Raw genomic sequence first — 14,310 nt, forward strand, 5'->3', positions numbered from 1 at the left:
GACAATAAACAAAGCTTAAGAATTATGTGGGACACCATCAAGAGGATTAATGTATGTGTGATCGTAATTCCAGAATAGGAAGAGATCCACAGATACAGAGAGGGAATCATTGAATATCTGCTGAAAGCAAATTTCCCAAACATGAAAAATGACAACATGCATTTTAAAAAACTGAGTAAACCTCAAACAGAACAGATCCAAAAAGAAAAACATCAAGACATATCATAATAAAATTTTCCAAAATTAAAGACAAAGAAAGGATACTAAAAGCAATTCAGGGAAAATGAAGAGCTACTTAAAAAGGAGAATGAGAATAAGCTCAGATATCTCAGTAGAAGTTATGCAGGCAAGAAGGCAATGGACAGATATATCCAATACCCTGAAAGAACATGCTCTACAACTCACTTTCACTTTACCTCTTCACTGTCAGGAGTGGCCAGTCCCAAGAAAAGACTTGAAAAAGTGGTGGGTCAGAAGAGGAGATGAAGACCTTTAGTCAGATGGACTTAGACAGTGACTGCAACTGTGGACTTAGGCATAGCAGATTGTGAAGGTGGTACAGGGCTTTGTTCTGCCATACACAGGTCACTGTGAGTTGGAACTGACTCAATGGCTCTTAATATCAATCTCCAACTTGCACAATGTCTTGGATTGGTAACCAGAAGATCAGCAGTTCAAGTCTACCAGCTGCTCCAAGTGAGAAAGATGGGCAGTCTAACAGCCTCGGAAATGGACAGTTGGCAGGAGCTAGAAAAGACACCCTGGTGGTGGGTTACCTCAAACTAAAGAGTCCAAGTGTCAGGCCTTGAGTGACCACACTGTCCTGACCTGCATCGTCTTCAGCTCTCTGAGGGATCCTGCTTCTGTTCTGTAGGGCAGTGGGGGCTGGCCACACTCCAAACTGATGCTTGCAGGCCACTGCTTCAGGTTCATAAGGCATCCTCTGCCCACTGGCCAGAGACTACAGGAGCCCAAACAGGAAACACCACTCACGTTTCCCCATCAGAAGGCAGGTGGAGGTAGAATGGGCTCCAATTATTCTACCTCCCCCTTCATGTTAACAATGATATGAAGGGCATTAGTTTGGTGCATTCTCTACAGAATCAGAAAAGTTAAAGTTTAAAGTTAAGTACCATACTCTACTATGTATTAATGACATCCTACCTAGAACTTTTCCTCTACACTCTGTTCTTCATTTTCCCAATTCTGAACTGGTGGTCTGATGCTGTTGTGTACTGTCAAGTCAGAATGGACCCATAGCTGACCCTCTGGTGGGTTTTCAGAGGCAGTATTCACATGGGAGGAGATTGCCCATCCTTCTCTTGGGGAGCAGCTGGTGGATTCACAACGCATACCTTTGGTATTGCAGCACAGCTTCTTGTCACTGGGCCACCAATAGAGACTTGAATGTTGCTAAAATGATCACTAGGTTTCAATGGAGCTTTGGATTGAGAGTCAAGTAAGAAAGGCCTGGAGAGTGACTTCTGAAAATCAACCAGTGAAAACCCTGTGGGATCATAATAATCCATTTTTGTTGTATATGAGGTCCTATGAGATGGCAGCTAACAACCCATATGTCACAGCCACATACTTACAGAAAACCCATTTCCTGCACTGGAGAAAAGAGAACTATGCTGAAGGGGACCCACTGTTGTTCTGGCTTGCACTATCCACCACCTCATGTTGCTGTGCTGTACCGAGCAGTGTGGTCAGCGGAACATCTCACATAAGCATGCCTGTGAAGCATGCCCGCGTCTGGAAACTCACCCCTCAGATGCTGTCTCTGTACTTAGGGCACTGAGCACAGAGGGAAATGTCAAGAAAGGAAATGTGCAGCCAGCCTACGTTCAGAACAGCCTCACATGTTTCGGATTGGACATTGAGAAGAATCCACCTGAGAGTCAGTGTTCACTAGCAGAGGAGGCCTGTGGGTCCTTGCATACTATGTGCCAAGCAGCCCCCAGGTCACGGCAACCTCGTGGACCACAGGACAGAACAGTGATCCATCGGAGTTTTCAAGAGCTGATCTTTAGATTACCAGGTCTTCCTTCCTACTCTCAGTCTAGAGGGTCCACTGTCACCTGTTCAGCATCAGACTCTGGCAGATGAAGGAGTGGCAGTTCCTGTGGAGGACAGGCTGGGAATCCTATGCTTGTGCTACCATGTGGCAAGATAGGCATTCATACAACCAAGCAGGTGGACACAAGTCCACAGCTGGCACAGTGGTGGCAAAGAACCTCCATCAGAGAGAAAGGACAGCAGTGCTGAAGGGGCTGCCTGACGTGGGACGTTTCACCTCAGAAGTCTTCGCAGGCACAGTTGGTCACAGAGTAATGGCCTTTTCAGAACCACTGCCTCCTGGATAGCTCCTCTCAGGACACAAGAAGTCAACAGTTGTTATCCCCTGGGTCTAATTTTCCATCTAAACCATTACCAGTTCCCTGTGGGCCTGTTCCATGCTGTTTTAGTGGATTCAGAAGCAATGCATGCCTATTAACAACCTGAGAGAAAATTTTTCTTTATAGATCAAAGCACAGAAATGCAAGCCGTATGATTTTTATTTATTTTAACATATAAGCTGAGCCTTCAAATCAACACAAATCTGTTTACTGGGTTTGTTGTTTGGTTTTTGTTTTTTTTAATATGAAAGTTCTGTGCTTTAATTGCAGGTAGCTCTAAATCATACAATTCTTTCAAAGCATAGAATCTTACCAGCCATTACACAAATTGTATTCTTCAATACCTATTCACCTTTGAAGAAATGTTTGTTAACTACTACTGCAAGAGGGTAGAAATATTTATTGTTGTCAAATGTCAGTTATTCACTCTAAGTACATTATTCTCCTGATTTTATTGCCATAAATCTGGATTTCTTTAGTATAAGGCAAAATCAATAGACAATGTATCTTCAATCTAGGGTTAAGAAATACTTGTAGATCTGGTGACCTAAAACATATGTACAAGGTATAAACATATTTATACTTTGTATGTACACACAGAATGGTTATCTACTCATTATAAATAGTAAACTATAACTTAGAGTCCACAAAAATAATCAATTTGGATAGTAACATGCACACCATACACAGAAATTTGCTCCTGTGTCTCTTTTTGCTTTTTTAAATAGAAATTCTGTTATTTAGCCAAAGCTAAATTATTTCAAGGCAAACCCCAACGTCCCCAATTAAAAGTATAAAACCTGCACCTAGCCACAGAACTGCTCCCAGCATTCATTGCCTTTGGTCACATCTAGAACCTTCAGTCACAAGGAATGGCAGGTATGTCTATTTCCTCAGATATTATATGTTTCCAGGTGAAACTTCCCTTCATTCCAGTTTGTTTGCATTTCTTTTTGCTTTAAATACTGCAAACAGTAGAGATTTATTAAAATAGCATCATGATGGCTTTTGCAGGCTCATTAAAAAGACAGTGGAGCCTACAGCAGACTGCCCTGACACCAATCCTCTAGAATCAGGGAACAAAGCCCCTGTTAGTTGTTAGCAGAGGTGTCCATGAGGGCTGGTGACTGGGTGGCCACAAAGGGCTCGTTCTGCTTCTGGTCCTCTTTGAGGCCAGCTGCTTGGTCTGAGATGGAGGAGAAGGAGAGCTGGTCATGCTCCAAGATGTGCAGCTGGTCCTCGTCACTGAACTTCTTCACGTAGAACAGCTTCCGGAAATTCTTCAGCTCACGCAGGTCACAGAAGGTCTCCAGGGCCACCAGCATGGCGACCAGGCCGAACATCAAGTAGCCTGTGTGAAAAGGGGGACAGTGTCTCAGCAGGCCCTCGTCCCCACAAACCCCATCACCAGTGACCCCCTACCCTTCTACACCGAGAAAAATGGATGCACGGATGTCTCACTGGCTTCCTGACATCTACAAAGACTCACCAGGATGCAGATCACAAACACCAAACACCCGCAAGGAACAACAGAACTTCTCAGGAACAAGGTTACCCACAACTGCAGACTCAAGTTTTATGAAGAGGGAAAAATAACAGCTGAAGCACTGATAGAGACATAAATCGCCAAACTGATCCATCAATGGCTTTTTAAAAAAGTGATTTCCTGCACTGCAAGCCCAGAGGTACGTGGTTCGAATCCACCAAATGCTCTGCTGGAGAAGGAGGGGCAATCTCCTCCTGTACCAGTCAGATTTGACAGTACATACAAAAAAAAAATATTTTTTTAAAAGTTATTTCCTTTTAAAACAAGAATATATTGCTTTGTTGTTATTAAAAATGTATTTGGAAAAAAGGGCAATTTAACAGTTTCCATGTGGGCAATTTCATGACAATCACACTTTTGGGTTCGTCCCCACTTCTGCCCTCGTCCTGTGAGTTGTCTCTCCCATGTTCACCTAACTTCACTGCTCCCTAGCTAACCTGCTAAGCGGCTGTCAATCTGCTCCTATAGCGATAATCCTTTAAACAAGTTTGCAGCATACATCCTCACTAATGAAGATAAGCTACTATCTGGTATAAAGAAGACTTCTCAGTAAATGTTTGAAGATTACAGATTTCCTCTGAGTAGTCATTTTGGGTTCATCCAGCTACCAAGACCATCTAATGCAGGGGTCCTCTGCAATCACTTCCAAATCAATTGCTTTCAAATAGCTGGCAACATTTCAGTGGCTTTTTCTGGGTACCACGAGGTGCTCACGGCAGTGTGATCAGATGCTTACCCAAACATCAGAGGTTCCAGTCGACCAGGAGGCACCCTGGGTGAAAGGCCTGATGATAGTTCAAAAACCCTGCAGAGTGCTGGTCCACTTTGAAAACCTGAAGTTACCACTGAAGTAAATGTTACTTGCACACAGGAGGCTTTGTACTTGCGTAAGGCACTTCAAAAGTGCCTCCTACCACAGGAGTGCCTCCTACTATAGACTACTTCCGACTACACAGGGCCTCCTACCAAAGGAGTGCCTCCTACTAGAGGAATGTTTCCTACCACAAGAGTGTGTCCTATCATAAAGGGTCCCCTACCACTGAGTGCTTCCTACCACACAATTGCCTCCATGCCTCCAAACAACAAAGTACCTCCTACTAGAGTCCCTCCTACCACAGAGTGCCTATAACACAGGGTGCCTCCTACCACAGGGTGTCTCCTACCCCACGGTGCCTCTTATCACACAGTGCCTCCCTCTTACCACAGGAATGGCTCCTAGCACAGAGTGCCTCCTACCACAGGAATGCCTCCGCCCACAGGAGCACCTCCTACCACAGAAGTACTTCCTACTACAAGAGTCTTCATATTAGCAAAATGCATTCCAATACAGAAAAATCTTGTTACTAAAGAAATTATGTCCTACTACAGAAATATGCCTGTAAGAATTGACATGGGTATTGAACAGGTCTTTGTGTAGCTGTTGACACTTCCCCTATATCCAGCTGCACACCTACAGCCTCCATAACAAGACAGCCACTTTTCTGGCATGTGGACATCTCAGGGGGGCAAAGGGCATGTCTGCTGACTTCTCACTCTTAAGACAAACAGTAACAGTTAAAATCAGGGTAATTCTTTGTGATCTGAGCTGATACAAGGGTAATTTTACATTTAAGAAATGCAATTCATTGCCATTGAGCTATACTGACTCATTGCTAACTTTCCAGGGGATTTTTCAGGGCTATAAATCACATGAAAGAAGACTGACCATTTTTCTCCTGTTGGTGAATTCATACTGCCTGCCTCTGAGTTGGTAGTGAAACTCCACACCCACTAGGCAAACAGAGCTTACTAATTTTACATTAGTTCCAACATTTTTAATAAAGGGATTTACCTTAAAAAGTATACTATGCAGCACACAATGCACATAAATGAAACATACTATAAAGGTATTGCTTTATGAAAATTAATAAAACTATTTTTTAAAAAGTATCTATTATAGAAAGAACTACAACCAACTGGAAACAGTAACTCTAACATGGGGGGTAGTGGGAAGCTAGCAATCCCAATGGCATATCCCTGTTGGAGAATGTTTGTGTAAGAGCTCAGAAAATCCTTGAACTGGGAAAGCTGGACCCGTCATTGGGATGATATTAAAGAAGCAAGCATCTCAGGTCTAAGAAATTAAAAAAAGAAAAACATAAATAAGGAGGTAACACTGTACCTATTCCATGAAAGAAAAGTAAGGTAACATATAATGTAATATCAAATTCTCAGATAGCTGTACAGTGCTGCTGGCCTCCCAGCCCAGAGTTATACACATGGAAAGCAAACAGTTACACCCGTGACACAGGTGGCAGCTACGGGAGCCTGCCAGGGGGGAAGCACTGGGGCCCCACTTCCTGTGAGTCACGGGAGGGCGTGGTTCCTTTGGGCCAGCAATGCCACCTCCTGTAAACTGTCCAAGTAGGAAAAATGTAACCAGAGAAAGAGATTCATCTACAGTGTTGCTGCTAAGACCCTCAGACTGACAAGCAGCCTCTACACATCAAAAGAGGCATGGCAGGATTTGGTATAACGACAAAACAAGGGAGTGTGTGGGCCTTTCAGTGGTAACAATAATCATGGAAACCAGAAGACACACATTTTCATTTCTGTAGTCATGAGGGAGATGGTCATTGAACGCATATTGTAGCCAGGAACACTGAAGGCTCATGAAGATTTAGTTTTATGTAAACCCACCTTTACAGAAAAATTAAATACATAGCATTCAAATAATTCCTTGATTAATTCAATCAATTTGTGGGGTGAATACTGCAAGGCTGGAGCAGGTGGAATACCTGCCTGTCTCGGGGGCTGCTCAGCTTCTCAGAATCAGAACGACATGGACTAGTAGAGACAACTTCTGTAGGAGGCAGAAACAAAGTGGATGCACATCTCAGATGAGATTCTGTGCGTCTCCAAAAGGTACATAACAAATAGTTTTTTAAAAATGAATCAGTGTTCCAAGTTTCCTATGATATTAAATTTAAAACAGGAAAAAATGTTTAAAAAGGACAAAATGCTGGCCTGCTAAATTTTAAAGCTTATTTTCCACATATGAAATTCAGAAAGCAGTTAACCTATTCTGCTATTGTTCAATACTATCAAGTCAGAAGTGACCCACAGTTCACCCTCCTGCAAGTTTTCAGAGGCTAGGAACTGCTAAGGGGAGACTGCCCATCTTTCTCCCACTGAGCAGTTGATGGATTTGAACTGTCTCCTGGATTGGCAGTGCAATTCCTTACCACTAGATCACCAAAGAACCAGCTAGACAGACAAGAATTGTTTCCCCTGGCAATTTAAAGAACATAATCAGTAAGATAGGCTAACTATGAAGTTTTCTCAAGCTTTGTTTTTCTTCATAACTTTGTTTTTATTAAAAACTGGCAGTCAATACACACTGTATTGCATTTTTTTTTGTAGGAATCTGTGCTCTAATCCCAAGGGCACATGGTTCAAACCTACCAGCTTCTTTGTGAGAGAACGCTGGACAATCTCCTCCCATGAGATTCATTATCTTTGAGGTACCTGGAGGGTCAGTTATGGGTCGGTTTGACTCAATAATATACAACAACAGTGAGATTATGTATTTTTATGAAATTTATGCTGCTCTGAAATAGTTATGGGAAGGCTTTAAAACAGAGAACAAAAGTACACATATTTATTCTGGGCATGTTGTCTGGAAGGAGCAGTCTTTAGAAAGCGGCACCATGCTGGGAAAGCGGGATGGTCAGAGAAAGAGAGGAAGACCCTCAACAAGATAAACTGACACAGTGATTGCAGTAGTGTCTGCAGCATGTCAGAGAGGTGGCAGTGGGGCAAGCCCTGACCTGTGGTTCACAGGCTCGTTAGGAATTGTGGCAGAGTGGATGACACCTAGCAATAACAACAACTTGTACCCTCAGCAAAAACCTGAAAGTCTGGACTCACCTATCAGAATGCCCTGGCAATCTCTTCCTGAACGATCAACAACTGCAAACCCCAAATCTACTCTCACACATAAGCGATTGTCACACCTCAGGAGACTGGACAGCTGCTGGATTTTATCAATGAAAAGGGAGGCAGGGCATTTAGGAACGCTGTGCACAGAGGGACAGCACAGAGGATGGACCTGTGGTTGCAGTACTCACATGTGATTCCGAACTTATACAGCGCTCTGAACTTCTGATTGTCGTCTTCTCCCGGAACGTAGTCCCCGAGGCCAATGGTGCTCAGAGAAATAAAGCAGAAATAGAAGGATTCAAGGAAGTTCCAGTCCTTTTCCAGGACGGAGAAGATGGCAGCAGGGATGATGAAGAAGAAGGATATAGTGAAGAAGCCGAGGACGGCAGCATGCACCAGGGCCACAGAATGCTTGGAGAAGCCCCAGCGTGTGTGGATGTAGGAGACAGGCCTGTGGGTGATGTGGAGGGTGACACGCTGGACCACCGCCGTCAGGAACAGGAGCGTGAAGGGGATGCCGATCACTGAATACATGATGCAGAAGGCCTTCCCCCCGTCAGACAAGGGGACCGCATGGCCATAACCTGGGGAGAAAGCAGTTCCATGAGAGAAGAGGACACACAGTGTCACCACCATCCCCGTCCCCTCCCCCCCAGCCCAGCCAGGTGAGCTGTGAGACTCGGGATGAAGATAACGTGAAGGCATGGGCATAAAGACCATGCAGCGAAACGCAACTGCTGTGCCATACCTCAGGGAAGCCCACTGCTTCCTATTAAATCCACCGCTCTCCCCAGTATGTCAGAACCTGATCACAGAATCATTGCCAGTTCCAAGCAGAAGCTCAGTGAGTGCTAAGGAGCTGAGGCATACCCACAGCAATGGGAAACCACCAGGGCCACTTCCTGGGGGCAGTCACTTCTCCAGCATAAACCTATCTCCTGCCTTAAAGATCCTTATTAGTGTCTAAATGCCAGCTGACACGACACAGTAACGCACCATGCTCATACAGCGTCCCCACACAGGGTTGTTGTTAAGTGCCACTGAGTTGACTATGATACCTTGTGACCCTAGGGAGCTCTGGTGGCTTAATAGTGAAAAACTGTGCTGCCAACCCAAATGTACACAGATCAAATGTACTGCCTCTGGAAATTCACTGGAGGGTTGGCTCTGGCTTTGTTCCGACTCAGTGGTATACAACAAAAATAACAAAGCATGGCTACCCTATAACCAACAGATCTGAACCCTGCCCTATCCTGAGCCATCCTTATCATCTCTGTCAAGCTTGAGCCCATAGTTCCAGTTTCTGTGTTAGTCCATCTTGTTGGGAGTCTTCTTCTCTTTCTAAGACCCGCATCCTTCCCTGCGTGATGTCTGGTTCCTAAGAACAGACCCCTCCTGACAACATGCAGAGCAGAGTGTGTGCTCGCGGGCAGGGTGGGACGGCACAACTGAAGGGGGACAGAGACAATTCAGGTACAGTGACACACAAACGGGGATCGGCAAGGTTAAAGGGCAGCAAGTCCCCGCAGTGAGCAAGACCTTGAAAAGTTCATCAAATTAATGAAATACTATGCAGCACTCAGGAGCAACAATTTCAAAAAATACTACATAACTTGGGAAAGACTGGAGAGCCTTATGCTGAGTGAACTAATTCAGTCTCATAAGGACAAACACTGCATAACACCATTATTGTAAAAATAGAAGGATAACTAGTAAAACATGTGTGGGAACCCAAGGGGGGGAGGAGTGGGAGCGGAGGGGTGAGGATAGAGGCGAAACCACAGGGCTGCACAGTTTGGTGGGTGGAAGGAAAGAAAGGAAATGGGAAGAATCTGGATGAAAAGCCAGGGTAATGGTGGACAAGGTCCAATAGTGATTAGTTTTATAAAACATAATGCATGAGAATGATTGTAGGAAATACAATATGAATGAGGAATAGTGAAGTACAATGTATACGAACTTTGTAAGCAAACCAATAAAAAGAATTTTATTTTAATTAGAAGAAAAAATACCTGGTTAAAAGGAACATTCGAAAACCTTAACATATTCTGCCTCCCCCTCCCTGTTTGTAATTTTTCAAATGTTCAGAGGTCACAAATTCTGCAAAATAAATAGGGTTTTTTTTGTAAAAAAAAAATGCATTGGAACTAGTGATCAAAGAGATTCTGAGGCTTGTGTCACTGTTAAATCAAGCAAACAAGGCTCTTTGCCCAACACAGAAGCCAGCGGAGCGTGGACTGGGTGGATAAGTTTTAAAATTCCATGAGCACTTTATTCTGAAGGGAATAATGTGTCTGATGAGTCAGGAAAAGTCAATTAAATGAATTACTACACTGAAAGTGGATTCTCCAAACACCTTAACATATGATTGCGATTAAGAGGAGGGTACTCAGGTCAGGCCTTTAGAACATGTCCTACTTTATGAGTAGTTAGGATGCTCTGATGATGCTGCCTGGAGGGAGCTGCCCTGCCAACCGGCAGACAGTGCTTCCACGGCAGTTGGAATCCATTTCTTCGAGGGAGAAAGAAGGGCAAACTTCGCCTGTGTGACTTTACAGCCCATGGAAAACTGCTGGAGGGTCAGCAGCAGTCAACTAGGAGTCAGCTTTGACTCGATGGCAATGAGGTCGAGTCCAGCACCAACATTCCTGAATCACTGTCCAGACTTGACAGAGATCGAGAATGAGCGCCAAGTGCCCCCCAAATTAAGATAAATTATACACTCGTGCGCACGCCCACTTTTCTGTAGCGAGACTCCACAGTTTAGGGCGTGAAAAGAGCAGTGTTTTAAAATGGTGGTTGTTAGGTGCCACTGAGTCAAAACCAATTCTTAGCTGGCCCTTCAGTGGTTTTTTAGAAGCTGCAAATGATGTGGGAGGGGACATCTTTTCCCCACAGAGCACCTGGTGAATACAGGTGCCTTTGGGCCGGCAGTGCAGCTCCTGACCACTAGGCCACAAGAACACTCTCTAAACCTGGTGGGTGCTTTGCGAAGTGTTGCTGGGTCGCTGGTGGCTCACAGTGACCCTATGCACAACAGTTCTGAACCCTGCTCTATCTTAGGCCAATCTCACTATCTCTGACACATCTACCCCTGATACCCCAGTCACTGAGTCAATCCAGCACATCCAGAGTCTTCCTTTCCTGCCCTGTCCCTCCATCTTTCCTGGCAACAAGTCCAAAGTATATGTGATGGAGCTGCAAAATCCTTGCCTCCAAGAAGAAACTGTATTTCACCTTCTCCTGGACAGACCTGTTTGTTCTCCTGGTGGTCCAGGTTCTATTCAATTCTCTCATTGTCCAGCTCTCTGATGCATAGCAAGTAATTGCAAAGACCATAGGCTGGATCAGGTGCACCTTAAATCTCTAGACTGACATTATTGTTCTTCAGTACTCTGGAGAGGTCTCTCACAGCAAATTTTCCCCATACAATTCTGATTCCCTGAATGCTTGTACCAAGAGTGTTGACTGTGGAGCCAAGCAAGCTGAAGCTGTTAACAATCTCAATCTCTTCTCTGTCTATCATGATGCTGCCAACTGGCCCAGTGGTGAGAATCTTTGTTTTCTTTATGTAGATCAAGAAAAGAAAAAACTGGTATGGATCATTATTTTTACTTAAGCTTCCAAGACATGAGGAAGCTGGAAGAAAATGAATGCTTAGTGTTAAGGGGGGGAAATGTGAGACATGAATGAAGTTAGGTCTGAGTGACGTTAGCATTTGAAAAAAAAAAGGTGGGCCAATAATAATTCTATTTTAGCTAGGTACATAGGGAAATGTTCAATGATGAGAACTATCAAGAGAGACAACTTGAAAATGGAAATTTATTTAACCCTAAAAATTTATTCCAATGAGGCCAAAGAGAGATGTCCCAGAGAGGATGGGAAGCAAACGTTGAATAAACCTCAAATTCCTAAAAATAGCCACATGCAGAAGACTAGAAAATTCTCAACCTCCTTGCCATTGACTAGAAATGCCTCACAGCCCACCCCAGAGAGGGTTCCCAGTAGCTGTAAACTGCACACGGGAGAGACTGAGGGCCTTTCCCTCATCACACTGCTAGAGAGGTGCCACCTAACACAGCTTCCTGCTGTCTGCTGCTGTTGTTCTGTACCATCGAGTCAGCTGGCCCTAAAACAGGTTTGCAGAGAAAGTAAATTGCTCATCTTTCTCCAGCTGGTGAATTGGAGCCAGGTATCTTTGTGTTGGTGGCACAATTCCTTACTACCAAGCCACCAGAGTAGGCCACCAGAGATACCATTCTGGGACATCCTTAAACCTTGGAATTAAAACCACTCCTGGAAGTTCACCCACTGGTCAATATTTACCATGAAACAATATGGGTGGACAGGGAAGCTAGATTAACAGATGCAGAACAACCAGAATGCAAATAATGAGACTGCTGACACATTCAGAAAAGCAGAACCAAAATCACTGAATAACATGCATACAAGTTATTGAATGAGAACCCAATTATCTGTGTAACACTTTTACCAAAAACACAATGTTTTTTTAAAAAAACAACAAAACAATTAGGATATGACTTGTAAACTTGGTTATGACGAATCTCTTCGAGACCCTGCTCACAGGACTAGACGGTGGAAAAGAGAAAAGAAGCCTAACCTTGAGCAGGATTTCACCGTTGTGCCAACGGTCTAGATAAGAGTCTCTGAGTTTATAAGGTGCCTCGGTGTATGTGTTGCTTAAGGGAGTACCTACTAAGTTTATTTTTTATAGCACTGATGTCAAGTCAAAACCAACTCATAGCTGACCTTGCAGTGGCTTTTCAGAGGTTATAAATAACACAGAAGGTTACTGCTCATCTCTCCTGTGGAACAGCTGGTAGTTTCAAACCACCAAACCAGCTTTGGGGTTGGACGTGCAGCTTCCTACTGACTAGGCCCTACACATACCTTTCACAGCCCATCTCTCCCATACCACCTTCCCTATCAAGGACATGGTTTGAGTTCTAGTAGGAAAGAAAGTAAATAAATTTCTGGTCTTAAAATAAGTGTTTGAAAGGTAAAATGTTTACTCAACAGATTATGGCAGCTTTTGAAATTACCAGATTAACTAAATCTCCCTCCACTTCTCCAGCCATGGAGAAACTTAACAGCAGTTGTGAGTTTCTCTCTGCAGTAAAGCCCTGTGAAGCCAAGCTGACGGGGTGGTGCACAGGGACTTGTGCTCCTAACATGTAGCAGCATCTCTCTGGCAAGTCAAATCCACCAGCCACTCAGTGAAGAAATGTGGGTAATCTCCTCTTATGCAATTTACACCCTATGACTGCTGGAGGTTCAGCTCTGAGTGAGTTTTGACTGGGAAGCAATGAGTTTGAGGGTTTTTTATATTCACACTAAGAGATTAAAAATCACCATAACCAGGTCGACTTTATGGAAAGCCATTTCCATCTGATGGCAATGAAATGAAATAATTTTGCTAATGGAAAATAAAATGTAAGCATTACATCTTGCCTGTGTCATCTGCATTACTCAGGACAGGCCTTGGGGCAAAGCTGTCCTCTGTGCAGACAGCAGGTGGTCTTTTGAAGGAAGCCACAGCCGCACTGAGTGCTAATGAGGTCATGGATAATCCATGCCAAGCTCATGATACTTAACTCCCAGGGGAATCGTGAAGCAAAGTTGATAGTTTTCAGTTTCACCATCAGATTAAATTCTATTATAGGTCATGAATAATTAGGTAAAAATGTTAATAATCCTGCTCTTTACATTTGAGGTCTGAAAACGGAGTATAACAAAATTCAATGAAAAAAACTGGTTCCACATATTTAATTACAATCCTGTGATGTGACTTCCACTGACTCTTGTTTTGTAGCATCCTACGCCACAATCAGGGAGTTCTGGTGCCTCGTTGGTAAGGAGTTATGCTGCCAACCCAAAGGCAGGTGGTTCAAATCCACCAGTCACTCCCAGGGAAACACGGGCAATTCCCTCCTGAGAGATACACAGCTTCAGAAAACCCTGCTGATGATGCAGCTAATAGTTGGTTCTGACTCAACAGCAATACGCTTTTGTAATCAAGTGCCTATAAAAAAATAAAAGTATGTGTCTTCGGACTAACTGAAAATTAGAATCAACTCTTAACTATACACCTTTGTTGGAAGCAGGAGTGGCATCCACTTCCTAAACAACATGCCTTTGCAAACTCTATGAACTTTGATAAATGTCGATAGTTGTAGAGGGGATTCAGGCCTTTTGTCCGTAAGGTCGCTATAAGTCGTGCTCAACTCGAAGGCAATCAACAATAGCATACACCCTTGAACTGCGATCTTGGAGAAGAGCACTGAATATCCCATGGACTGCCAAAAGAAACAACAGGTATGTCTCAGAAAAGGTGCATACTGCACTGAAACAGATGAGGGAGTAATTTAAAAGCGATGTATGATAGGGTATTATGGTTATCACAAGAGTCCACATAAGGTTGCA

At 43.8% G+C, this 14,310-nt stretch overlaps 1 protein-coding gene across 1 annotated transcript in view; it reads right to left on the reverse strand.

The window, feature by feature from the left end:
• Positions 1 to 3,490: 3,490 nt before the first annotated feature.
• Positions 3,491 to 14,310, reverse strand: part of KCNK1 (potassium channel, subfamily K, member 1) — a 67,145-nt gene continuing 56,325 nt past the window's right edge. The window contains exons 2-3 of the mRNA XM_006895384.1: positions 8,055 to 8,450; positions 3,491 to 3,750 (exon numbers count right to left, since the gene is read on the reverse strand). Of these exons, the coding sequence (XP_006895446.1) occupies positions 3,491 to 3,750; positions 8,055 to 8,450 (656 nt within the window). The remainder of the gene's footprint in view (positions 3,751 to 8,054; positions 8,451 to 14,310) is intronic.

This window comes from Elephantulus edwardii, unplaced genomic scaffold, assembly GCF_000299155.1.
Source record: "Elephantulus edwardii isolate Elephantulus edwardi_28Jun2011 unplaced genomic scaffold, EleEdw1.0 scaffold00166, whole genome shotgun sequence".
NCBI classification, from domain to species: domain Eukaryota; kingdom Metazoa; phylum Chordata; class Mammalia; order Macroscelidea; family Macroscelididae; genus Elephantulus; species Elephantulus edwardii.